Source organism: Scyliorhinus torazame, chromosome 19 (genome assembly GCF_047496885.1).
Source record: "Scyliorhinus torazame isolate Kashiwa2021f chromosome 19, sScyTor2.1, whole genome shotgun sequence".
Classification (NCBI taxonomy): domain Eukaryota; kingdom Metazoa; phylum Chordata; class Chondrichthyes; order Carcharhiniformes; family Scyliorhinidae; genus Scyliorhinus; species Scyliorhinus torazame.
This window is the reverse complement of record NC_092725.1, coordinates 70,763,163-70,790,845: the sequence shown is the minus strand read 5'-3', so window position 1 is coordinate 70,790,845 and position 27,683 is coordinate 70,763,163. Positions and strand designations below refer to the sequence as shown.

General features: G+C 45.1%; 1 protein-coding gene across 3 annotated transcripts in view; it reads right to left on the bottom strand.

Annotated features, from left to right (window-relative positions):
• Positions 1 to 638: 638 nt before the first annotated feature.
• LOC140396203 (tubulin--tyrosine ligase-like protein 12) overlaps positions 639 to 27,683 on the bottom strand; it is an 87,730-nt gene continuing 60,685 nt past the window's right edge. For all 3 annotated transcript variants that reach the window (XM_072484504.1, XM_072484505.1, XM_072484503.1), the window contains exons 8-14: positions 24,353 to 24,547; positions 22,083 to 22,194; positions 20,173 to 20,327; positions 13,345 to 13,426; positions 9,977 to 10,045; positions 7,610 to 7,748; positions 639 to 952 (exon numbers count right to left, since the gene is read on the bottom strand). In XM_072484504.1, coding sequence (XP_072340605.1) covers positions 801 to 952; positions 7,610 to 7,748; positions 9,977 to 10,045; positions 13,345 to 13,426; positions 20,173 to 20,327; positions 22,083 to 22,194; positions 24,353 to 24,547 — 904 coding nt within the window. In that variant the 3' untranslated portion in view covers positions 639 to 800. The remainder of the gene's footprint in view (positions 953 to 7,609; positions 7,749 to 9,976; positions 10,046 to 13,344; positions 13,427 to 20,172; positions 20,328 to 22,082; positions 22,195 to 24,352; positions 24,548 to 27,683) is intronic.

Sequence of the window (27,683 nt, the reverse complement as noted above, 5' to 3'; positions counted from 1 at the left end):
AAGAAAAAACAGGGCTCTTTTCACATTGGTCCTTTAATTAAGAGTGAACTCCATCTCCAATATTGGTTGTATATGAACCCAGGTCCCAGTGAGCAAAAACACTACATCACTCCATTTCTCTTACTTCTTCAAAATAATAATAATAATCGCATATTGTCATAAGTAGGCTTCAATGAAGTTACTGCGAAAAGCCCCAAGTCACCACATTCCAACACCTGTTCGGGGAGGCCGGTACGGGAATTGAACCCACGCTGCTGGCATTGTTCTGCCTTGCAAGCCAGCTATTTAGCCAACTGTGCTAAACCAGTACAGGAACAAACCCCTGAAGAAAAACTAACCCACTCCCCCCGTTTTAGTATGCGACCACTGATGGCTCAGGTCTAGATTCGAGCCACCTTCTAGTCATCTCTCATTGTCCTGAAACATGACGCTCCTTTGAGACACACTGCATGCAGAATCCGGCTTCCGATCGCATATGTGGGATGTGCTGACTCAAAGTCAACTGAAAGTAAGGCTATATTTCAGGACCCTGCCTCACAAAGGAGGTCAACCTCAATTGAAAAACATAATCACAATAGGCCAAGTCAAAAGAAAATGAAAAAAAACTCTTCCTTTCAAAAACACTCAAAACAAAACGATTGTAATATTCAGAATTTCTTTAAGAACATACAGATCTGTCAGAAATTAATGTCCAAAGTCATTCAACATTTGCTAAGTGATTTAACCACCTTCCTTCACCTGCAAGATCTGCTACAACTTCAGCAAATAATCCAAACAATTGCAGATGTGATTGCATGGCATTAGCTCAAACGAGTGACAGGGCAATCAGCCACTTCATCCAAGGCGAGCACTTTGAAGATGTCATTGAAGAAGCTTGGGTGATACTTGCAGGCCCTGGCACAATCTGGGTTAAAATTCACCTCCAGAATTTGGGGCTGCATGATCAGTTTTCCTGTAAAAACAAATATCAATAAAGTATTTTAAGTGTTTGCGCAGAGGCTTAAATACAATTTGAAATCCTTCAAGGAGGGGATCATTTATTGAAACCAGCAGAGATCCGTAAAACATCTGTAAAATTAATATATTTAGTGTAACAGTACTTCTTCAAGTACAGGATTTCCAATTATTCCAAGACTTGACTAGAATCAAAACCTCTCCCTTTGGAAAAAGCTACATAGAGCTACCCATATGTATAAAAAGGGACCAGCAATATAAATATTGTCAAGAATGTGTGAGTGTGTGGTCCTGCGACTTGTTTATAGTCACACAATATGAGAGTCTAATTGAGAACAGTTTCCCCTCTCTCTATCCCCTAACCCTCCACTGAGTTCAAAATGCAGATTTACATCTGGTGGAGTCAATATTATTCTTTCAAACTGCCACTTAATGAATGACACAGAAAGCCTTCGATGTGTAAAAACAGGACTAAGAAAACAAATGCAAACTTCGTCAAGAGTCTGGCCATGCTGCTAGCGGATTATAGTTTTTGTTCTTCACCGACATTCTGCTCCCCCTCCGCCGCTCCCAATTTGCACTCACCTGAATGTTGATCAATGCCGTTTTCAACGGCAACAGGAGTGTTTCCCCCCACCCCCAGCTCCAACAAAGGTCCTTACTCTTGTATCAGATAGATCAAAAAACTATGCAGTACACTTGGCAACCAAATATTGCAAAACATTTTGTAAACTATCGAATTAATCAACTGACATCGGATAGGTACAAACACCAAACCAATCCACTGACCAATCAGGAAAGACAAAACCTGTGTATTACCATTGTCTATTATGAAACTTTGTTGACTTTCCCCCAACTTCTTGCCCCTGAACTCGCCCCCTTCACCCTAACTCCTCTCAAAAGTGTCGCCCTAATATCGCAGAATGCCCTTAAAGTATCCATTCTTCCTGGGTATTGTCTTATTCAGTTCTACTGCTGGCATCGGGGCGAGAAAATGGTTCAGCTCACCATAATCTTGTACCCCTGAAATGACTCAAGGGGGGACGTGATGGGATGAATGAAGCACATTTTTTTAGCAGTTTCCTGGAGACGAAATGGGATCGCAGTAGGTGGGGGGGGGCAGCAACCTGTGGCTGCGGAGCTGCGTGCGACTCATTAACAACCCACCTGTGACTCACCACCATCATCATGGTCATTAAATGGTTTGTTTTGTTTTCTTAATTTTTAAAAACATTTTACTTGTGAGAAACTATCATACCATGAACAACTTCTTGTAAAAACCTTTGAAATGTTGCTGAAATGTTTCGGTCTGCCTTGTTTTTCAGTATTATTAATATCCGCACATTGTGTTTTCTCGATATTGCGTTTTCGTCGAAATTTCACAAACGGCTGTTCTGGTTATTAAAGGCTACTGACCCACTCTCTATGTATTCCCCAGGCCTTCCTTCAGTCATTTGGACATTGACAAGATTAACTTCCATTCTTGTACTCAGCTCTTCCCTGGTGCCCCTGTCTGCTAAGCTCTCCAAAATCACCTATTTTCCCACTATTCGCACAATTTCCCCCAACCAGCACACAATCAGAACTGCCGATGATACTTAAGATCTCCATCAGATCAGCACGCAGCGTTCTCTGCTCCCCTCAAACAGCCCCATCTCTCAAGCCTCCCTTGACCACAGCAACCCCTCACCTTTAGTAATACTTTGAATAAATCAGTTATGACCTTGCAACAATTTGGCATCCTGCGTGGTCATTTGTTTCCCCAACACATGCTCACAAATTCTGCGATGCTGGTATTTGACCTTTCAACCTCTGGACGTTGGTCCAGTGTCATCACCATGACTACTGGACAGCAGCGATGTCTGCCATGGCCGTGGGTGGTTTCATTTTAGAAACGGGAGCACATAATTCAGGCTAACATTGTAGCGCAGTACTGAGGGGATACTGCAATGTTGGAGGTGCCGACTTTAATGGAGACCATGTCTAACTCAAGTAGAATACACACGTTGTGCTATTCCAAGAAAAGCTGGGGCAGTTGTCTCGATATCCTTCATCCAACCACAATACAAAACAGATAATCTGGCAACGAATGCTTGAAGAACATTCAGAAGTACATACTTGGAATGTCCTGATATTGTAAAAGCCCTATCAACGGAATTCTATTTCTTAAATATGCCAATTATTTGAAAGACTGGAAGGAGATTGCTCACTACAATATTCTAGGTCCACAATACTCCAGGATGCTGATTAATTAGTTAGCTTGGTTAATTATGAAATCCAGGAATGGTTTAATTTAGTTCAGGGCACCCTGTAAATTGGCAGTCATGCCCATCGGCAGGTAGTGAGAAGCTAACCAGTGTTCTATGCTCGCAAACAGCATGGTTTCAAATTGAAACACCACAGTAATAATACCATACACACTTGGGGGCTCGCGAAGCATTTCCTTTTTTCCCCCCCAAACAGCAGTAAATCTCTTTTTCTTCTGGTACTTGCTCAAGTAATACTCACTTTCACTGCCACATCTCTCTTCCTTAGCTAGTGTCTCTGGCTCTGAATTGTTGGGGTCAGTAGGTTTGTCTGTAATAATCTCCTTAAGAAATTGAAATGTCAAAGCTGGACAGCAAAGCATGATGGTTAGCTTTGTTGAAATATGTCATTTTGTCAACGTTGCTCTAAGAATGTGTATGAAATCAACCATGATGAGAAAGGGGAAGTTATGAAGATGGGCGAAGGCTCAGATATTCGTCAATGTAGGGGCACGGATCATAACATATTTTACATTTGTGAAAGATAGAAAAGATGGAGACTTGCTTGCAAAAAGGCAGGAAAAGATCAAATGTGCAACTGTAGAATTACAGAAGTTGAGCTATTAACAGAAATGTGAATCTCAAAACCTTTGGAAAAAAAGGAAACAACTGCAAGGGTTTATATGTTGAGGCAAAGAGAGCCCATGGACTATCAATGGTCTCAAATTGATCCCATTTTATTGGTCAGGGCCAATTATGCCCCAATGTGGCATCGTAAGGGTCTCTCAATGGGGGGAAAAAAAGGGGGTTACAAGATATCGCTGGCACATCTAGAGAAAGCTGACAGACTATAGTCAATAGATTGGCACCCCTTCCACAAACATTCACTCCCTCTGCCACCAGTACACAGTGGCAGCAGTGTGTACAATTTACACAGTGCACTGCAGGAACTCACCAAGGCTTCCGAGACAGCAGCTTCCAAACCCACGTCCACTACCATCTAGACGGGCAAATGCAGCAGACATGGGAACACCACCATCTGGAGGTTCCCTTCAGGTCACTTACCTTCCTGATTTGGAAATATACTGCCGTTCCTGCTCTGTCCCTGGGTCAAAAGCCAGGAACTCCCTCACTAACCAGCACTGTGGGTGTACCTACACCCCATAGACTGCAGTGGTTCAAGGCGGCACTTTCTCAAGGGCAATTAGGGAAGGGCAATAAATGCTAGCTTAGCCAACAAAGCCAATTCCAGTAAATGAAGGGAAGAGAAGACAAGGAGATAGTGCCCCAGAGAGCTCAGAAGCAGGAACTGTCAGTCTTGCTGCATATCTATTGCTGCTAAGAATTAACTTTGTATTTCTTGTGATACTTAATAAACTCTGACTTGATTGAAGAACTTGAGCCCTACCATCTATGTCAGAATTAGTCAAGAACCCAGAGTGTGCCGGGTTTTGGTGTGCTGTCTCACACTGATTATCCATGATATCTCAAAGACATATTCCACGTGGATTCAATCTGAAACTGCAACCTTTGATTTAAACATCCACTCAAGATTAGATATTTCTAGACATTCAACATTCCTATTCTTACTGCATCCTGAGATGCACAATGCATCGACACATGCATTCTCCGTCTCTCTTCAGCAGCAGAAACTCACTATCTCGAGCTGTCCTAGTTTACCGTTTCATTCCATCCTTCATCACTTGGCATTTTAACAGAAAATGTTTTGTTTCCTTCCTTTCAGGTGTGAAGGATCACAAGCTTCAACAACTCAAGTAGTGACAACCGACCCCCCCACCCCTTCCCAGGCCAGGTACTCTTCCCTCTTCACTCCTCTCTGACTCCATCCCTTCTTCTAATTTTACGTCTTGCTTGTATTCACAATACCTTCTGACCTTCCCCTCTCCGGCCCCGGACAATCTGTCATGAATAAAGGCCTCAGATTGATCCCTTTATCCAGCCCCGCAATTCAACATAGCACAGTGGTTAGCACCGTTGTTTCACAGCGCCAGGAACCCGGGTTTGATTCGCGACTTGGGTCACTGTCTCTGCGGAGTCAGCACGTTCTCCCAGTGTCTGCGTGGGTTTCCTCCGGGTGTTCCGGTTTCCTCCCTCAAGTCCCGAAAGATGCGCTTGTTAGGTGAATTGGACATTCTGAATTCTCCCTCAGTGTACCCGGACAGGGTGCTGGCATGTGCCGACTAGGGGATTTTCACAGTAACTTCATTGCAGTATTAATGTAAGCCTACTTGTGACACTAATAAAGATGTTGTCTAATGTTGACATCTACTTAGCAGAGACCAAATGCAAACTCTTTGGAACAGGCATAGGCGGATTACTCTCAGATCAGCCATGCTCTAATTAAACGGCAGAGCAGGCTTGAAGGACCAAATGGCCTACTCCTGCTCCATGTTCATCATGTTCCCCCTACCACTGGACACCCAACCATTTTTTCCAGGACCGTCACTGACTCAATTTCCTTACTGCATGGCCTCCAACTTCATAGTCCTGCAACCCCAAACCACTTTTACCTACTTCCCAAAATCCCTGAAGAGGACTACCAGAGTAGACCCATCGTTTTGGCCCCTTCTTTCTTCCTATCTTTTTCTTTCCTTGTCCACTCTCTTCCCACCAACATCCATGATGCTTCTGATGTCTTCTGTCACCTATAACTTTCCAGTTACCTGGCCCCAAAAATCTCCTATTCACCATGGACATCCATTCGGTCTTCACCTGCATCCCCCACCAGGACACCTCAAGAGCTCACCCCATCTTCCTTGAATAGAGGTTCAACAGTCCCCATCCACCACCATCCTCCTTTGTCTGGCTGAACTTGTTTTCACATTGAGGAATTTCTCCTTCAAGTCCACTCACTTCCTCCAAATAATATCCATATGCAATCTAGCTATGCATGGCTTTTTGTGGATTTTTTTTTGTTCAAGTTCTAGTCCAGCCCTCTTACTTATCTCTCTGACTGATATGTTGATGATTGCTTCATTTCCTGCTCTTGTCCGGAACTGGAAAATTTCACTGACTTAGCTTCCAATTTCCACCCTTTTCTTTCCTTCACATGACTCTTCTCTCTTTCGACTTCTCCGTCCCCAATTTCTGGGGATAGGCCGTCAATCAATAGCGACAGTAAGCATCGACTCTCACAGCTACCTTGATTACACTTCCTCAACCCCATTTCCTCGGAGGACTCTATTCTATATCTCCATCTGCATCGCATACTGTTTGGATGAAGCAGCTATCCATATTAGACCTCGGATATATCTTCCTTTTTCCTGAACTGAAGATTCCACTTGGCCACCATGAATGAAGGGGCCTTTGTGCCCATTCTATTTCCCTTATTTCCAGAACAATAATGGGTTCACCTTTTCCTCCTCTCCCACCCCACGAGCCTCTATTTTCAACAGATCACCCTCTGCCACCTTCAGAGTGATGCTACCACCAAACAAATCTTCCCCTTCCCTCCCAACTTTCTTAGGGACTGATCCTGCTGTGATATCCTTGTCTCAATCACTGCTTATTGCCACCCTTTCCTGCTGAAAACCCCAACACTCCTCCCCAGCTGAAACAGCAATTTACTTGTACTTCTTTCAATTTTCCATTCGCAGTTCACAATGCGGGGAGGCCAATGGGTGACCACTTGCAGAACTTCTCCATTTGGTCTGTAAGCTTCCAGCCCCCTGGTATTTCCATTCCACACCATGCTCCCACTCTGACCTTTCTGTCCTTGCCCTGCTGTAGTATATTCCAATGAACAGAACCTCACTTTTCGACTGGACACTTTACAGCCTTCCGGTTTCAACAGAGTTCAACAATTTTAGATCATAACTGCTATTCCATTTTGCTTTGGTAGTTTGGTTTTCCTCTCATTTCTCCCCCATTTCCTTTACTTGGCTTTTGAACAGCAGCTATTCATGATCCTACCATTCATACCTCCTCTAGAAGTATCTTTTCTTTCTTTATTTGTCCCATTACCATCCAGTTTAGCCTTGCCCCATAAAACATTTTGGCATTTAATCTTTCCTGCCTTGCAACGTATCGCACCTTCCTTTTTGTCCTTCTTTCCTCCACCCCCCCCCCCCCCCTTTCATTTGCTCAAAACCTATTACATTTTTAACTTGCAGTTCTAATAAAAGGTCACATGTGAAACGTTAATTCTGTTGCTCTCTGCACAGACTCACTGTTAAGTTTTCCAACAGGGATTTGAAGTGAAGTAAGTGAAAAACATTGCAGTTCATTTTTCGAGAAAGTGAAGTTTCACTTATGTATTTATTGGTAACATAGTTCAGCTCATATCAAGATGCCCAACAAAAAATAATCCGCATCCTGGTTTGACTGTTCACTTGATGGCTGTATGGATCCAGGACTAACTACAAAGATCTAAGGAAAAAAATACTTACCATCACTGTCTGTGTCCCATTTTAACATCAGATCAACAGCATATATTGCTCGGGATGATGGATAATTGCAGACACCAAAAGGGGCAGGTTTAGCTGTCGCCACTTGAAACAGTTCAACAAATGATTTAAGTATTTCTTCCTGGTGGCAAAAATGGCAAAAGCTTTTAAGAATCGACAAAGTAAAGCCATGAGGAAAGTGACTCATCTTTCGTTTACAACGGCATAATTCTTTTCTGGAAAACAGTAGGTCACTTGCTTTTGCTCATATTAAGTCAGAGGCTATCTGATTTTATGACAGTCACATTGAAACGTAGAACATATTGGACTGGAATTTGTTTCAGTAGAGCATTTCATAATGTGCCCACTTTAGAAGACCTTTTCTGCAGCCTGTACCTCAAAACATTTTTGTCTGTAAGTTGCTAGAGCTGCAAACTAGCGAGGCAGCATGCAGACAACAGGGTATCTGAGATCTGTGGTTAACAACTGATCAGCTGTGCATCTCCTTAACGAATTAAACTAAAGAATTGGGACAGAAAAGGAGATCGGACTGAGAACTAAAATGGGTGGGGGAATTCAATGGCATGTAACTTCTAAGCTTCAGGGCGCCGCAACTGGCGGGGGGGGGGAAATCCCAAAGATGAGCTGCCCCATCCCGTCCTATCGCAGCCCCTTCAATAGGACCCCAGGTAAAGACCACATGGCAATTTCCCAGACTTCTGTTGACCCTGCAATGGGAACCATCCAAAAGTACCATATAAACCACAAACCTCTGACATATCTCTTTGATCTTCTCGCATTATTAGGTACCCAAAAAAGTTAGAAGAATCAAAAGCACTTCTAGCTTCCGGTTAACTGCAGTACACCATCCCAGCCCTCACCCCAACTCGCTACTCCAAGGAATTATGGGACAATATCAATCAGGTCCAAGTAGAGGGATAAAGAGGAGGGTTAGAAGAGAAAAAAGGATGACAACATTTTTAAAAATTCAATAACTAATTTCCTTAAAATCTCTAACAAATTATTACCTGAAGGAATGAAACTACATGTTTTTAATTATTCAATATCGGGGCCAGAGGTAGACTGGAAGTCAGGAACAATCATGTACGCAAAAGGATGCATGCGGTTTTAATTATCAGATTTCACTTTCAATGACAAATTTAATTTGCAAATTCAGCAACTTTATAAACTCACTGAATGAAGTCAGGAAGTGCTTTTTTTCAGCTAGAGGGTAGCGTAAAACTGAACTTCCCCTCTCAACTTCCATCAAAAAAAACATTGCCATGGAAATATATAAACATAGAATCGGTGCAGAATAAAAGGAGGCTATTAAGCCCATCATGACTGCGATAGCTAGTCTCACTCCCCCACCTTTTCCCTTTAGCCCTGCAAATCTTCTCTTAAGGTGCTTATTCAATACTCCATTGAAAGCCACATTTGAATCTGCCTCCCATCTGTCTCCAAGCAAGACATTTCAGATCCTAACCACGGGCTGCATACAAAGGCTTTCTCTCATTTTGCCACTTGTTCTTTTGTCAATCATTTTAGAAATTCTTCACTCTTTTTGTCCTTCACTCTATGCTTTTACCTCAGTCTATATTCATTCCCACAATCATTTGCCTCCAAATATGTTCCTTTAATCTCCTTCTCACTAGTTGGGAGTTTATAGTAAACAACCAGCAATGTAACAGCTCCTTTTCTGTTCATTAACTCTAGCCAAAATAGATTCAATCTTTGAACCATCTGGTGTATCAACCTTTGGCAGAACTGTGTTATCCTTCATGAATTCTCCTGTCAATATTTTCTTTCCCTATCCCTCCCGAATATGCTGTTGGTAGGAATGTTTAATTCCCATTCAAGTCCATGTTTAAGCAAGGTCTCCATTACGGCCACCAAATCACAACCTCACCTGGCAACTTGCACCTGTAAGTTGCCAGTTTTATTTGCTACGTTCCTCTCATTAACATACATATTTCCAACACCATGATGATCAGCTTAGCTTTTTTCCTTAAATATTTTTGCATTATTCTTGGTCCTATTTTTTGTCCCTCCCAGTTTTCTCTGCACCTTGCCTCTGCTGCAGGATTCTGATACCTCTCCCCTCGTCAAATTAATTTATACCCTCTCATACAGCACTATCCAAGGATATTGGACCCAGCCTTATGCAGGTGAAACTGTCCAGTTTATACAGGACTTGCCCTAAAACCACAGGAGCCTGCTATAGCTTTTCAGCTCAGCCTGCTGCTGATGTTTCTTACATAACCAGATGCATGGCCTAGCTGGCTGCCCCGACACAAAAACTCAATGATTACATGTTAGAAATGTTTCACAGTCATGAAAACCTGAAAAGATGCAGTCACTGGAACCCACCTCTGTTTTCTTCCAAGGATACTTGGGGTACTGCTTTTCAAACATTGGAATAAACTCATTGTAGTGAACCTGTGAATAATGAACAATTTAGCAATTAAGACCAGTATGTCACAGCCAGTGTGTTAATACAATAAAAGTAAAGATAGCATAACACTGATACTGTGGAGCAAGCCCTTCACTTTTGTTAGAATACAAACTGCAATGGTATCAGATTACTGCAATCCCATCACTTCTCAAATTCTTTGGCATAAAACACTCGGATAATCGTTAACCTGTCTCGTATTTCCACTCTCTCTCCATGTCATTATTGAGATTGGCAAGCTGTGAACTGTTGATAGCCATGTGGTTCTTCCCAAAGTTCTACTTGTCTCTTAATAGTCAGAGGCAAAATAAAATTACTACCCAACAGGTACTGATTAGATCAATGCTGCAATTAATTTTGCAACAGAATCCTAGTGTTGACACATCATTGAATATGATTTGGGATAAAGCAATTCTGAATTATCTTAATAATCTCTCAACTCCCATGCCTAAAAGATCAGATGCTTCTCCACATGAAAGATCATAAGCACCCCTTTCAGTCATACATTTCTTTCAGGAACATTTAGTCGTTGAATCAGCAGGAGAAAACAGACAAGTTAATGTTTCAGGCACCGACCCTTTTTCAGAACTGAAAACCTGAAGGTGGAAGAGGTGGATTAATAAATGAAAGAAATAATATGTGAATGGCCAAAAAAAGAACATTGGAAGGATAAAAGTTCATTAAATAGCGGACAAAAGAGGGCAGCACAGCGGCGCAGTGGTTAGCGCTGCTGCCTCACGGCGCCGAGGTACCAGGATCGATCCCGGCTCTGGGTCACTGTCCATGTGGAGTTTCCACATTCTCCCAGTGTCTGCATGGGTTTCACCCCCACAACCCGAAAGATGTGCAGGGTAGGTGGATTGGCCACGCTAAATTGCCCCTTAATTGGAAAAAATAAATTGGGTACTTAAATTTATAAAAATAAATAGATAAATAATGGACAAAATGTACAGGTACCGAAGAGATAAAGGGTGTGCAAATAGCCAGAGTAGCTTGTTTGGGAAGGTGACAAAATGTAATTTCCTGGAGCTATGGGGAGTAATTAAACCAGGCTTGTAAATGAGGGTATAGCTAAAGTTTGAAGTTACTGAAATCAGTGTTCAATTCAGAGGTTTGTTGATTGCGCAGGAGAAAGAATTACTTTTCTTGAAGCTTGTATCGAGCTTTGTTGGAATGAAAAGAGGCCTGATACGGGAAAAAAAGCAGGTTTGGTGAGCTAGAGATAACCTGGGGCCATTCTGGTGGGCAGAGCAGAGGTGTTTTGCAACGTGGGCATGTTTTCAATGGCAGATTCATGTTGTAAATGCCGATGGGCCATTTGGCGAATGTGGAGGTGGAAGGTGAAAGCCAGGGCGGATTCATCACGATTAAAAGGAGGTAGAGAAGGTCACGGAGGAAACACAAGAACCAGAGCAGAACAAATGAAGGCTCCACTAGACGGCAACCCCGGCTGATTTTATAAAAAGAACTAATTTCATGAGTTCTCGTGTAGATGACAGAATCATCAAGACAACTTGAGAATATGAAGGGGATATGGCGCTCAACTCTTCGATCTACCGTTCCAACGCACCACAGCAAAAAACTGCACCAGCCTCCTCAGAAGACAAACACGGGACACAACCCTTCGTCAACCAGTACTTCCCCGGAGCGGAGAAACTACGACATCTTCTTCGCAGCCTTCAACACGTCATCGATGAAGACGAACATCTTGCCACGGTCATCCCCACTACTTGCCTTCAAACAACCGCACAACCTCAAACAAACCATTGTTTGCAGCAAACTACCCAGTCTTCAGAACAGTGACCAAGACACCACACAATCCTGCCATGGCAATCTCTGCAAGACTTGCCAGATCATCAACATGGGTACCACCACCCACCAGGTACGTGGTACATACTCATGCGACTTGGCCAACGTTATCTACCTCATATGCTGCAGGAAAGGATGTCCCGAAGTGTGGTACATTGGCAAGACCATGCAGACGTTGCGACAACGGATGAACGGACATCGGGCAACATCGCCAGGCAGGAATGTTCCCTCCCAGTTGGGGAACAGTTCAGCAGTCAAGGGCATTCAGCCTCTGATCTTCGGGTAAGCGTTCACCAAGGCGGCCTTCAGGACGCGCAACAATGCAGAATCGCCGAGCAGAAACTTATAGCCAAGTTACGCACACATGAGTATGGCATCAACCGGGACCTTAGATTCATGTCGCATTACATTCATCCCCCCACCATCTGGCCTGGGCTTGTGAAATCCTACCAACTCCTACCAACTGACTTGGCTTGAGACAATTCACACCTCTTTAACCTAGGATTACCCCTCTCTCCAGTTGCTCCGTCTGGACCTGTAAAGACTTAATTACCTGCAAAGACTTTCATTGATACTGGATTTATTTAACCTACAACTGGAAATAAGGAGCTTGCACCAAAAGATATTAGACAGATCTCCATTTGCAGCAGGATTTTAAACTCAAACGATTTGCAAGACTGACTTGACAGGTGCAGGGAGCAGAAAATTTGAAGCATTTATTAACACAAGGACAGTGTCATGTCATAAAGGTCATGTCATTTTGGAAACATCAGGAAGGTATACATGTTACAATTGGAGAGGATGAAATTGCACAGCTGAACACGTTTGTACACCTTGGTGGGTTAACGCCAGAGAATGGGAGTTGTGACGAAGAAATCAAAAGGAGGATTGGACGGTGCTTTTGGAATATTAAACAATATATAAAAGGTGAAAATATTTTGGCAAAGCAGAGGCAGGTGTTTATGAAGTGATGGTTGTTGGAACATGAGAACATTAGGTGAGCAAAAGGTACCGACAGTAGAGATGGGTTGGTTGCAAGAAATACTCGGGACTATTCAGAATGCAAGACTGAAGAATAATTTTGAGACTTGGACATGAAACAACACTTGCACCAAACTTCTAAGAAAGACAACTGTAACAGTTCGGCAAAGAAACATTTTGCTGCGGTTTTTGCTCATCGTTCCAATCCAGCAACCCCTGCTGTATGTGCTGCAGAACACAGAGGTTGGACATAGTGGTAATTAGTCAACACTCAATAGCCTGCTCGCACTGAAGATCAAAGGTCACACAAATTGGCAGCTGGGCCAAGGCTCAACACGCATCCACTACCTGGGATGGAAATCGCACTCCAATGAGAAGACCAGAGAACATCGGCATGGGGGTGGGGTGGGAGAAGAGAAAAACAAGAGAAATGTAGGAATCAGCTATGTTATTAAGGTTAGTATTTACAATCAAAATCAAAAAGACCTTTTCTTGCCTGCTTAAGCTGGGTTTCATCAGCATAGTTCATTACTGTAAAGTGCTTCTGATAATCATCAAAATGATCCAGCGAGAAAGGTCTGGAAAATTAACAAAAGATTGTTCATACTTTTAAAATATCCCTCGCAATACATGGGTCTCTTTCTGTTTCACTGTGTTGGAGAAACAATGGACGGAATGCAAACTGTTAGGCAGTGCTGGGCATCCCGCGGCCCATTGCCATTCTGAATGCGGCCCACGAGACATTTTGTTGACTGCTGCCCACGCGTTGGGTTGGCACATTCCGCCGCTTTCGTACACCCAGCTTTTTCCCTCCCCAGTGGTATGACTGAAATTATATGCACATAAAGCAACGGCAAGTGAAGGTGCTTACTGACTGCACACAACATTGACTGTGAACGCCCTGCGATCCCTCTGCGTCCAATCAAGTGAATATAATTATTTTGTTTTTACCACTTGGAAGTTGATGCCAGTTCTATTAATATATCATTAAGCATTTTCTATATCCTATGATATATTCGGCATGCATTAAATTTATTCAATCTTATCCAAGAGTCATAAGTTAGTGGACAAGCTCAATTTTTATTTTATCTTTTTTTAATTTAGAGTACCCAATTCATTTTTTCCAATTAAGGGGCAATTTAACATGGCCAATTCACCTACACTGCACATCTTTGGCTTGTGGGGGTGAAACCCACGTAAACACGGGAAGAATGTGCAAACTTCACACGGACAGAGACCCAGAGCCGGGATCGAACCTGGGACCTTGGCAGCGTGAGGCAGCAATGCTAACCACTGCGCCACCATGCTGCCTGACACACTCAATTTAAGTCTTGCAGCCGACGGAGATGAAGGAGGTCCACCCTCATGGCCCACTCACTAATCTAGGTTGCCCATCACTGCTATACGGTCTCAAATTGCATGCGGTTTATATCTGAAGATGGGTACTTCTAAGTGAACTGTTCTCGTTTGTTTACATCGCTACATTAAATATTGTTACAATCCCCTAGAGACAGGCAACTTTTAAAAAGAGATATGAATTTCCCAGCAACCAATGTACAGAATCACGTGACAAGATTTCACGTTTTAAAACTTTTACTGTAACCAAAATCAAGATAGACTAAACATTACCCAACAGGCAACTGACACACCAAACTAAAAAGAAAAGATATTTCTCCATTAACTAACAGAACTGAAATATTTCACACGTCATTCTCAGCAGATATGTAGCCTTCCTGGAAGATTCAGTTCCAAATTCCTTGCGGCTTGTTCAGCAGGCTGCCACTTATTCACACCTAAAATTACCTGCATGTTATCCCAATGATCCACACCAGATCTGCCTCCGCGGCATTTTCCTGGATGCATGTAACTCCATTGAAACTCAAGAAGCTCCAGCATAAAGCACCTGATTGAATGGTGCCTTATCCACAAACTTAAATATTCACTCCCTCGACAGTGTGCACCAACTACGAGGCATTGCTGCAGCTTAACAGGGTTTCTGAGACAGCACCTTCAAAACCCGTAACCTGTCCCACCAAAAAGAACAACGGTAGCAGGCACAAGGGAACATCATCACCTGCAAGTTTCCCTCGATATCTCTTGCAATTCTGGCTTGGAAATACATCACTATTCCTGGATTAATATCCTGGAAATCCCCTCCCAACAGCACTCTGGGTGCACCTATACCACATGGACTGTAGCAGTTCAAGGTGTCTCACCACCACCTCCTTAGGTGGATTGGCCATGCTAAATTGCCCTTACTGTTCAAAAAGGTTAAGTGGGGGTTACAGGGTTACGGGGACAGGATAGGTACGTGGGCTTGAGTAGGGTGCTCTTTGTAAGGGGATTGGCCATGCTAAATTGCCCTTAGTGTTGGGTGGGGTTACTGGGTTTATGGGGATAGGGTGGAGATGTGAGCTTGGGTAGAGTGCTCTTTCAAAGAGCCGGTGCAGGCTCGATGGGCCGAATGGCCTCCTTCTGCACTTTAAATTCTATGATTCTTGAGGGACATTAAGGGTGGGCAATAAATGCTGTCTGCGCCTATGATTTTTAAAAAAACTTGCACTTCCTCCATTCCAATTAAAATTGGTTGATATTCCGAAATAGTTTCCTGCTGCCTGTTTTGCTATTCAACATCACATTTTCACCCCCTTCTCAAAGTTGGTATCATTCTTGCTTCCGAGTGGAAGGTTAGGGTTCGCACTCAACTATGAACATAACCATTTGATCTAGGTTGATTACTGCCTTCAAGCGAAGATATTGAGGTATCATCTGCTACTGAGGTGGATATCAAAGATCCCACTACAGTAATCAAGGATGAACAAGGAGTTTAAACCAGCGTTACTTCCCTCTCCCAACTTCACCAGAAAAAGTTGCATTCATTTGCTCCTTGTTGGGCCTTGCTGCACACAAATTAATCACTTCTTTCACTGAAACAACAAAGATGACTGTACTTCAAATGAATCCATTAGTGGTAAAGTGCCGTCTTAATAATTTATATAATTGGACTTCCGGTGGCGGCTATGAAGGAGTAAATCGCACATTTGGTGGCTCCCGCTCTGGTCGGACTTTTGGACCTTTTCCCTCGATTTTCTACCGGACCTGAATTGTAAAACTGATGACAGAAGCAATTGTGTACTGAATTCCCACATCGGTGCATGGAGAGAAGGACTAGAAAAGTGCTCGTAAAGGCAGAAACAGAAAGGCAGAGAAGGCTTGGGCTGAAGCAGGAGACAGCATGGCGGAGGACCAGACCTCTGGTTTGTCGACCCAGTGGTCAACGGAGCAGCTGATGCAAGTTATTCAGGAAGGCTTTGCCAAGCAGAAACGGGACTGCTTGGACCCAATAAAAGAGTCAATTGAGCAGCCGGAACTTAAATTGGACGCCCAAGATCGGGCGATCTGGAAAGTAGAGAAGGAGCTGGGTGAGCAAGAGGAACATCAAGCTGCGGTGGAGTTGGAGGTGGGGATGCTGGGAGACCAGCAGAAGAAGCTCCAGGAGAAGGTGAAGGACCTGGAGAATAGGTCCCGCCGGCAGAACTTGAGAATCGTTGGGCTCCCGGAGGGGTCCGAAGGAGCGGACGCGGGGCATACTAGCGGGTATGTTTGAGAAGCTGCTGGGGGAGGGGACATTCTCCTGACCCTTGGAGGTGGACAGGGCTCACAGAGCACTCGCGACGAAGCCGCGAATGGGAGACCCCCTGAGGGCAATGGTGGTGAGATTCCACAGGTACTTGGATAAGGAGCACATTCTACAATGGGCCAAGCAGACAAGGAGCTAAATGGGACAACAGTATCCTGCGGGTTTACCAAGACCTGAGTGTGGAGGTGGCCAGGAGACGAGCAGGCTTCAACCAGATTAGGTCAACCCTTTTTAAGAAAAAGGTGAAGTTCGGATTGTTGTACCCGGCCCGTCTCTGGGTCACGCATGAGGAACAGCACTTTTATTTTGAGTCGCCTGAGGAACGCGCTGGACTTCGCGAAAAGGAAAGGACTGGTGGTGGACTGAGAACTTTTGAACTTTGCTGCAATGTTCTTGTTTTTTCTTTTGTTTTTCCCGCACTGGGTTGACCTACAGGTTAGTCAAGACAGTAACCAGCACCCGCAATGGAGGTTAGATGTGGGACTTTTGGCTGACGAAGGGGTGTGCGAGCGGCTGCAGGTCAACGACACGGGGGAAATTTCAGCAGCGGTCGTCTGGGAGGCATTGAAGGCGGTGGTTAGAGGGGAGCTGATCTCGATACGGGCCCACTGGGAGAAAGTGGACAGGACAGAGATGGACCGACTGGTAAAGGAGATACTACAGATCGATAGGAGGTATGCGGAGACCCCAGAGGCAGGGCATCTAAGGGAACGGCGGAAGCTACAGGCAAAGTTCAGCTTGTTAACCACAGGGGGGGCGGTGGAGCAGCTGAGAAAGGTGAGGGGGGCGATCTATGAGTATGGAGAGAAGGCCAGCAGAATGCTTGCACAGCAGCTTAGAAAGAGGGAGGCAGCCAGGGAGATAGGGAAAGTAAATGACGGAGATGGGAACCTGGTTGGAGATTCAGCAGGGGTGAATAAGGCGTTTAGGGATTTCTACAGGAGGCTGTACAGGTCGGAACCCCCTACGGGGTCGGAGGGAATGAAGCACTTCGTGGAGGGGCTGAATTTCCCAAAGGTGGACAGGGAGCTGGTAGAAGGGCTGGGGGCCCCGATCGTGTTGGAAGAGACAGTGGAGAGTCTGAAGGCCATGCAATCAGGTAAAGCCCCGGGGACGGACGACTACCCAGTGGACCTTTATAAAAGGTTCTCTGGGATAGTGGGGCCGGTGTTGATAAGGATGTTCAATGAGGCAAGGGAAAGAGGGGTGCTGCCCCCAACGATATCGCAGGCCACGATTTCGCTGATTCTGAAGCGGGGCAAAAACCCGGAGCTGTGTGGCTACAGGCCGATATCCCTGTTGAATGTGGATGCCAAGTTGCTGGCCAAAATTTTGTCCTCTAGGATTGAGGATTGTGTTCTGGACGTTATTGGAGAAGACCAGACGGGGTTTGTTTAGGGTAGGCAGTTGGTGGCCAATGTAAGAAGGTTGTTAAACGTGATCATGATGCCCCCGGAAGGTAGGGAGGTGGAGGTAGTGATCGCAATGGATGCAGAAAAGGCTTTTGATCGGGGGATTATCTGTGGGAGGTACTAGGATGGTTCGGATTTGGGCGGGGCTTTATTGACTGGGTCAGGTTGCTGTATCAGGCTCCCGTGGCAAGCGTACGGACGAATAGGACAATATTGGACTATTTTAGACTGGACGAGACAGGGATGAAAATGAAATGAAAATGAAATGGATGCCCCCTCTCCCCACTGTTGCTCACGCTAGCTATAGAGCCGTTGACAATTGCTCGGAGAGCCTCAAGGGGTGGGTCCAGGGTGGGGGTGGAGGTGGAGCACAGAGTCTTGCTCTATGCAGACGTCCTGCTTCTGTCTGTATCGGACCCAATAGAGGGGATGAAAGAAATCATGAGGATTCTAGGGGAAATTGGCCGGTTTTCGGGGTATAAGCTAAATATGGGGAAAAGTGAGATGTATGCGGTCCAGGCGAGGGGACAGGAGAGGCGATTGGGGGAGCTGCCGTTTAGATTAGTAGGGGGAAGCTTTAGGTATCTAGGCATTCAAGTGGCGCGGGAATGGGACCGCCTGCATAAATTAAATCTGGCCCGACTAGTAGACCAAACATAAGGGCTGGGATTCTTCGTCCGTTACGCCGGTGGGATTCTCCGGTGCCGCTGCAGTGAGTGATGTTTTGGCAGAGTTATCGCTGGCAGGGCGAAGTCGGATCAGGGAATCCTGGCCAACGTGTACTTTGATTTAACAAATTATTTTTCTGATGGTGAATGCTGTAGCCACCAAGCAGTTCCCACTGGTTCTATTCCCACCCCCTACAGCCTGGGTTCACTTCCTCTCTACTACTTGACTGTCGACCCATGGCTGCTCCAAGCTGACACTTATACTGTTAAAAGTCAACTTCACCCACACAGGACTTCAGACTTTAACCACAGTTCCAGCTTAAGGCTATACAGTCAGAGGGGAATAGGGTGGCTACCAGGCAGTCAGGAAGGACAGGTAGGTAATGCATTAATCCCTGAATAGCCAGTGGTCTTGGTCTATATTGGAATCAGCAATATAGGTAGATAAAGGGATGAGGTCCAGCCAGCCGATTTTAGGGACCTAACAAAGAAACTAGCAAGTAGGACCTCAAAAGGTAATAATCTCCAAATCCTTTCAGTGCCACGTGCTAGTCAGTGTGGAAATAAAAGGATCGGGCAGGTGAGTGTGTGGCTGCAGCGATGGTTCAGGGCAAGTGCTTTAGATTCCTGGAACATTGGGATCTGTTCTGGGGGTGATGAGACCTGTGCAGGATGATGGTTGACACCTGAACAGAGCCAGGATAAAATGTCCTTACAGGGTGATGCGAGTGTGACGGCACTGGATATCAGGGCAGCATTTGATCGAGTATGTTATCGAGGAGCCCTGGCAAAATTGCACTGACTCCCTTTCCCACCAAGATAGCTATTCCCTCCCATCCAAAAAAAACGCAGTAAACATATGGCAGGGAGGGAAAAGGGTCAGAGGACAGAAAGAAAGAGAAAAGTAGCAGTATTAAGACAGAATAGCAGCCTATGCTCAAGTTTGACAAGCAGTGCCAGAAGTAGTCTGTTTATGTATGTGTTTTATCCGAAGCACACATCCAAATTTCTGTGCCACGTTATGAAAAAGTATAAAGACATGAATTTGAAAGACATAACTCTGCAACACAGGGTTCCACAGCCAAAACATCTGCAGCCTTTTATGTGACCCTTGTATCAACTCAATGCGTGTTTACTTAATCATTAGCATTTTCAGCCATAATGAATATTCATCAAGCTTTATCAGAACGATAAATTGTAGTTTACATATTATTGTGCTACAAAACCAAACGCTTTCTAATATTGTTAAGTCAGACCTTTGTTGGTTTAAAAACCTGTGGCCTCTACCACCTAGGACATGAGTCACAGCCACGTGGGAATACCATTACTTGCATGTTCCCCTCTAAATCGCGTACACTCCGTCTTAGAAACATATCTCTGTTCCTTCAGTGTCACTGGATCAAAGCTCCTGGAACTCCCTCCCTAGCAGCACTGTGGGTGTTGTTACACAGACCGCTGAGCTTCAAGAGGGTAGCTCAGTACCACCTTCTCAAAGGACACACAACAAATGCTGGCCTTGCCGGCAAAGCCCACAAACAAATTTTAGAAACTGCAACGGTTTAAAAATATCCAAACATAAAAAAGGTAATTTCATCTTTTCATACCTGTTGGAAAAGCGGAGCCAGAATACATTGTATGCATATAGCTGCAATGGCTGGACAGAACGGAGGAGGATAATGTATCGAATGTCAAATTTAACCAACCCTTCTACATCTCCTCTATCAAAAAGCACTGGATTCTCAATGTACTTGCACACCACCTGTGAACAATACATGCTGCATCATTGGTGTGAAAGTACCAAAGCAGGAACACTCTCCCTCAATTTTGTTCATCTAGTAAATAGTTCTCTCATACGGAGGTGTAGTTTCCCTATTCTGAGGTGCAGTTTCCCCATGCTCTCCGGTTTCCCCATTCTGAGGTGCAGTTTCCCCATTCTGAGCTGCAGTTCCCCCATTCTGAGCTGCAGTTTCCCCCCATTCTGAGCTGCAGTTTCCCCATTCTGAGGTGCAGATTTCCCCCCATTCTGAGGTGCAGTTTCCCCATTCTGAGCTGCAGTTCCCCCATTCTGAGCTGCAGTTTCCCCCCATTCTGAGCTGCAGTTCCCCCATTCTGAGCTGCAGTTTCCCCATTCTGAGGTGCAGATTTCCCCCCATTCTGAGGTGCAGTTTCCCCATTCTGAGCTGCAGTTTCCCCATTCTGAGCTGCAGTTTCCCCATTCTGAGCTGCAGTTTCCCCATTCTGAGCTGCAGTTTCCCCATTCTGAGCTGCAGTTTCCCCATTCTGAGCTGCAGTTTCCCCATTCTGAGCTGCAGTTTCCCCCCATTCGGAGGTGCAGATTTCCCCCCATTCTGAGGTGCAGATTTCCCCCCATTCTGAGGTGCAGTTACCCCATTCTGAGCTGCAGTTTCCCAATGCTCTCCAGTAGCTCCCCAGATTGATGTCCTGACTGACAACTGTGGAGCAAATCATTAACCCGCTCCACAAACACTCTATCCAGGACAAGTCGATGGGTGACGATCCAACAACTCGTACTGATATACTGGCTTGAACATAACACATCCCAAAGTGCTTCAGAGAAGCATCGTCAGACAAAATTCAACACGGAGCATATGAGGAAATGTTGGGAACCAAGGAAAAACCTTGGTCAAGAGGTAGGTTTGAAGGAATGCCTTGAAAAAAGGGTGAAAGGCAGAGAGGCTTAGGGAGCGAATTTCCAGAGCTCAGGCACGGGCAGCTGAAAACATTGCCACCAATGGTGGAGCAATTAAAAATCGGGGTTGCGCAAACAGCCACAATTGTCCAGCCATTGGGATTCGCAGTTCCTGTCGACAGAGCATCCCTGCCCGCAGGTTTCCCGGCGGCATGGAGTGGCTCCAATGGGAAAATCCCATTGACAAGCGGTGGAAAGAGAGAATCCCGTCACCAGCGAGCCGCCAAGAAGCACGCGGCTGGAGACTGGAGAATCCAGTCCAATGCATTGCATGTCATATTGAACCAATCCTTCTATATCGCATCTACCAAGCAAAGCTGGATTCTCAATACAATAGCATGTCACCTCCTGCAGAAAATGAAAGGCAAGCAGAACATCGGCTGGAGGTAACAGCACCCTGGATGAGGGTTTCAGCAGCAGAGGAGATGAGGCAGGGGTAGAGAAAGACAGACTATGTCAGTCTTTGTGATGGAGCAGCCATGTGGGCTGGGAGGGGGATGGAATCGGTCACTGGTAATGGAGGTTGCAGCAGTGGCTGGAACAATGGCTTTGGCCTTTCCAATATTTAACTAGAGGAAAATTCAGTTCATCCATGCCTGGATGACAGAGAAGCAGCAGGAATCAAGGGGACTTTTCCCTGCCCTAGCCCAGGCAATAATGAAGCCAACAAAAATGCCCTAATCACAAGCAGAGAACTATTTGGTCTGCATGATACAACACTGCTCCATTTGACCTGAGCTCTTCTGGGGAGTTGTGTGCTTTGCAAATAATTTCATATTTCCATATTTAATGCATTTGACTCACCTTTGGTGTACTCTCTCTTTGACGGATGATGTAGCTGAGGTTGTTAGTAATATGTGTATCTAGACCTCGAGCAAGGTTCCAGGGTTTACAGATCCAATGATTATCCTCTCCCCTGAGAAACAGGATGAAGTAAATCGAATAAACAAAGATATACAATTGTATAGAACGGTGACTAGCTTCATGTGCAAATGCAGCAGCTACTTCAGATACAAGATCCCACAAACTACAATGAGACGAACAACTAGAATTTGGTAGTGTTGGTCAAGGTTCGAATGTTGTTCACAATGAGTGACACAGTCGCAGTTTAACAGTCAAGACATTGGGCTGGACACTCCGCCACCAGCAGCAAAGTACTGAATGCGGCAGAGAATCCCGCGTCGAGCAAAAAACAGGCTCAGCACCCGATGCTCCAACCCCCCCCGCCAGCAGCGGCAGTGAGCTGCACGCCCGTGCTGGCGAGAGGATGCAAATGGGCCATTTGAACCCATTTGCGTCCGATTAGCAGGCTGGTCACCGGATTCTCTATGTCTCCGGGATGCTCCGGCCCTCTCGGTCAGGATTCAAATGGGTGTGGATTGGAGCAAATATTTTCCAGCATGGCCCTGATGCGGTGGACCTCACGGTGGGCCACGGGCTAAGTATTTAACACACGTCCATTGGATAGCCCCCTCCCTGACAATGCAAATACTGTACCCCCCCCCACCCACCTAACAGGTCCCCATATCAAAGACCCCCTTTCATATCAGAGACCCCCCTCCTTTCTTCCCCCCCCCCCATCCCAATCAGTCCAGACGAAAGAGAAAAATCACAGCTTTTCCATTCACCTGTCCCTTACACCTGCTGCCTCAGACAGAGGTGCAGAAAGCAGCAGCTGTTACTTCATAGAATGCCGAATGCCAAAACCCAACCTCAAGGCTAAGGCCTTGCATAAATTAGCATGGCGAGGGAGAGTGAATCGCTCCTGGGCACCGCTGTTCATGCCAGGAGCGATTCAGATCTGGCGGGAGAACATAGTCTCCCAAACTGTGCCCTTACCTTTCATCTATTTAATTAAAAAGAGTGCAACCATTCATGTTGATCCTCACAAACTAACACATGACTGTACTGTGCATTAGAAATTAGTGCGGAAGTTAAGTTTGTCATTTTCATCTGCTTCAGTTTCAAATTTGAAGACCAGTGCAAGTTAGTCTCTTTTTCTTTGTGGAAGGATTTTCTCCAATAAAACCTTGGGTCTTCAGTTACAGGAAGTCGCATTGGAAGCCAACCATAGCAACCTGCTCTAGTCAATCAATAACAATACTTTTTACTTGGAAATTCATTTCTCCAACTGTTTCCACTCCTGTCCCAAAGGCAGGACATCTCTACAGACCCATTCTTGTGGTACGTCGTCCAAGTGATCAGGTTTCACATGTTATGTCAGAAGAGCGGAGGGTCAGCAATCTATTTGATCACTGCAGGCTAGAGACAGGGATGGGTAGGGGGATGCACGCTTCTTAGAACCAATCTCAGACCGGTAAACAGGAGCCGGTACCCTGGTTGGTTTTTTCCCCTTCTCTAGTCCAGGGCACCAAGACCAGCTTGCACTCAAATATTAAGATCAATTATTCCAGCATGGATCAGTGATAAAACTGGGTCTGTGTATCTATTCCCTACTGCACACTGCAATTTCCCATGGGCCTGCCAGGTGAAGGTTATTCACGAGACATATAAAGACTTGCGTCAATTCTTCCAATGTCACAATCAACAAATACACACTGAAGCATTGAATATTCATAAAAGGCGACCCCAAATTCAATCTGAATCATGTGCTGAGCTAATTAATCACACCTTAACTAGGACTTGCAACAATTGGAAGGGAAAAAAACATGTAGCCCCTCGGACTAATGTGCATGTCACAGTGTGTGACAAATATGAACACTTCAGTTCTTAAATATTACACAAAGGGTAAAAGTGGAAGATGTCCATCTTCACAAAGCCATGAACTAAATGGCAGACCGACATCAGTGTGACAACAGGTTGTTATTCTACATTGTGATGACTGATGAGTCGTCATAACCAATTTAATGTGATGACTCATCAACTCAGATTTAACAGAGATTGCAGAGTGAACAGAACTGGAAACCTTGAAACAGCATAAATGTTTTAAGATTAGCAGTGAGTTTTTAAAATAATTAAATTTGACTGAATACAAGGGGTGTAATTTAAGGCTCAGGTGACAGCTATGAATCACTAAACAAATGCAATTAAATTAAGCCTTGTGTATTGCCCACCTGTCTTCCCGTTGTTGGTAACAGCTAATGAACTGAGGTAGCTCTGTGCGAAGGTTATAGGTAAGGGGCAGCCATTTTGGACCATTCACTCCTCCAGCTCGCCGTGCCACGGCAGCCAAGCAATCCTTCACTGTCACCAGATTTTCACAAGGAAACTGATTGACCATGACGTGGGGCCTCTGCTCACTTAGAGTCCTGCAGATAGTTAACACAAATATACAGAAAAAAGGTAAAAGGTGAGTTCTCCAACAGTCATCTCCAAGTCATGTACTTCATATAGTATATTGGTGTCAGAGCATGGGCAACCTCCCAGATGCAGAAGTCTTGATCACGGAATTTTAAAAAACCCAAATGTTTGCAGTTTTAAAAAAATCCTCTGTTGTCAAGTAATTGGGGACCACATTAATTATTCTCCTTGTTATCATCATATATTTCTGGACATGATCGTTTTCTCCCCTCCATCCCTGGCTCCATTACTGGAGCACAGTTCAACAGACAACTTTTGTCTTCAGGTAACTCACCCAAATGATATATCACTCATGTGATGGCTGAATGTTATGCTTAGACAGGCTGCCTGAATGGGGCATCACACTAAAAGCCAATCCTGTGTTCACTTGTATTCATACAGCACATTCCTAGCAGAGCTTGATAATTTGCAATCATGAACCATGGCTGATTTCTTTCCCCTATGGGGAGGCAGAAAAAAAACAAACGAGGGAGAAGATTCCACAAGAGCCAGTCTTCAAATTCACTCCGTGAGTTATCAAGAAACTGATATCCACTGAAATCGAGAGGCTGAGAGCACTGGGCTCAGCAATGGCGATGGCCCTGACAATAGCACTACTGTACTTTTGGACACACATGTTCCAGGATTAGCCATGCCCCTAGCCAAGCTGTTTCAGTACAACTACAGCACTGCCATCTACCCAACAATGAGCAAAATCACCCATGAGGGGGAGCGGGGGAATCTCATAGAAACACAAGGGAATTAGGGCAGCACGATAGCACAGTGGTTAGCACAGTTGCTTCACAGCTCCAAGGTCCCAGATTCGATTCAAGGCTTGGGTCACTGTCTGTGCGGAGTCTTGACGTTCTCCCAGTGTCTGTGTGGGTTTCCTCCGGGTGCTCCAGTTTCCTCCCAGTCCAAAGATGTGCAGGTTAGGTGGATTGGCCATGTTAAATTACCCAAGGTTGGATGGGATTACAGGGTTACGGAGGTAGGGTGGAGGCGTGGGCTTAAGTAGGGCTGTTTCCAAGGGCCGATGCAGACTCGATAGGCCGAATGGCCTCCTTCTGCACTGTAAATTCTATGAAATTACCCGGGGAGGGGAGATCTCATAGAAACCTGTAACATTTTAAAGGACTAGACAGCGTAGGTGCAGGAAGGATGTTCCCGATCATGGGTGTGTCCAGAACCAAGGGGTCACGGTCTGAGGATATAGGGTAGACAATTAGGATAGAGATGAGCCTGCAGAATTTGTTACCACAAAAGTAGCTGAGGCAAAAACATTGTCTGTTTTCAGGAGGCAGTTAGATATAGCACTTGGGACACAGGGGATCGAAGGATATGGGGGGAAAGCAGGATTAGGCTACTGAGTTGGATGACCAACCATGATCATAATGAATGGTGGAACGGGCTTGAAGATTAGAATGGCCTCCTCCTGTTCCTATTTTCTATGTGTCTGGTCCTGTCCACAAAAAGTAGGACAAGTGCAATCTGGTCAACTACTGCCCATCATTGTACTCTCAGCCATCAGTTAAGTGATGGACGGTGTTGTCAACAGTGCTAGAAGTGGTGCTATGAGCAGCATGGTAGCATAGTGGTTCGCACTATGGCTTCGCACTGCCAGGGTACCAGGCTTGATTCCCGGCTTGGGTCACTGTCTGTGCAGAGTGTGCACGTTCTCCCGTGTCTGCGTGGGTTTCCTCCGGGTGCTCCGGTTTCCTCCCTAGTCCCGAAAGACGTGCTGTTAGGTGAATTGGCCATTCTGAATTCTCCCTCCGTGTGCCCGAACACGCACTGGAATGTGGCGACTAGGGATTTTCACAGTAACTTCATTGCAGTGTTACGGTAAGCATACTTGTGACAATAAAGATTATTATTAGAAAGGAGCACCTATTCACCAATAACCTGCTCACTGATGCCCAGTTTAGGTTCTTCTCCAGACTTCATTACAGCATTGATCCAAATATGGACAAAAGAGTACGTTGCAGAGGTGAGATGAGAGTGATTGTGTTTGACATCAAGGCAGCATTTGACGGAACATGGCATCAAGAAACTCATGTAAAATTGACATAATGGGAATCACAGGGGAAAAGTCACCTCTGATTGGCGTCATACCGAGACAAAGGAAGACCGTTGTGGTTGTTGAAGGTCAATCATCTCAATTCCAGGACATCGCTGAAAAGGTTCCTCAGGGTAGTGTCCTGAGCCCAACCATTTTCAACTGCTTCATCAATTTCCTCCATCAAAAGGGCAGAAATGGGATTTTTTTCAGTGTTTAGTGCCATTCATAAGTCCTCTGATACTGAAGTAGTATACGCCCGCATATGGTTAGAACTGGACAACATTCATGCTTAGGCTAGCTGTCGAGGGACATTCGTGTCATACAATTAGCAGGCAATGGCCATTTCCAACAAGGGAGAATCTAATCATCTCCCCATGACATTTATTGGCACCACCATCGCTGAGTCTGATACTGTCAACATCATGGGGGGGGGTTCAGAAACTGAACTGGACCAGCCATAATGGGCAGCACGATAGCACAGTGGTTGGAATGTTGTTTCACAGTGCCAGGGACCCAGGTTCGATTCCCGGCTTAGGTCAATGTCTGTGCGGAGTCTGCACGTTCTCCCAGTTTCTGTGTGGGTTTCCTCCGGGCGCTCCGGTTTCCTCCCACAAGTCCTGAAAGACGTGCTTGTTAGGTGAGTTGAACATTCTAAATTCCCCCTCAGTGTACCCGAACAGGCGGTGGAAGCCGGCGACTAGGGTTTTTTCCTATTAACTTCATTGCAGTGTTAATGTAAGCCTACTTGTGATACTAATAAAGATTATATGAATATTGTGGTTACAAGAGCAGGCCAGGTGTTGGGAATTCTTTGAAGAGTAACTCACCTCCCGAATCCCCAAACCCTGTCCAGCATCAAATCTGGAGTGTGATGGAATACTCTCCACTTGCATGGACGAGTGCAGATCCAACAACACTCAAGAAACTCAACAGCAGCCAATAGAAAGCAGCCTGCTTGATTGGATCTTATTACCCCAGGAGATTGGGTAGATCAGTGGCCTGATTGCCTTAGTCAGATATCATCATTTATTGTACCACATTAA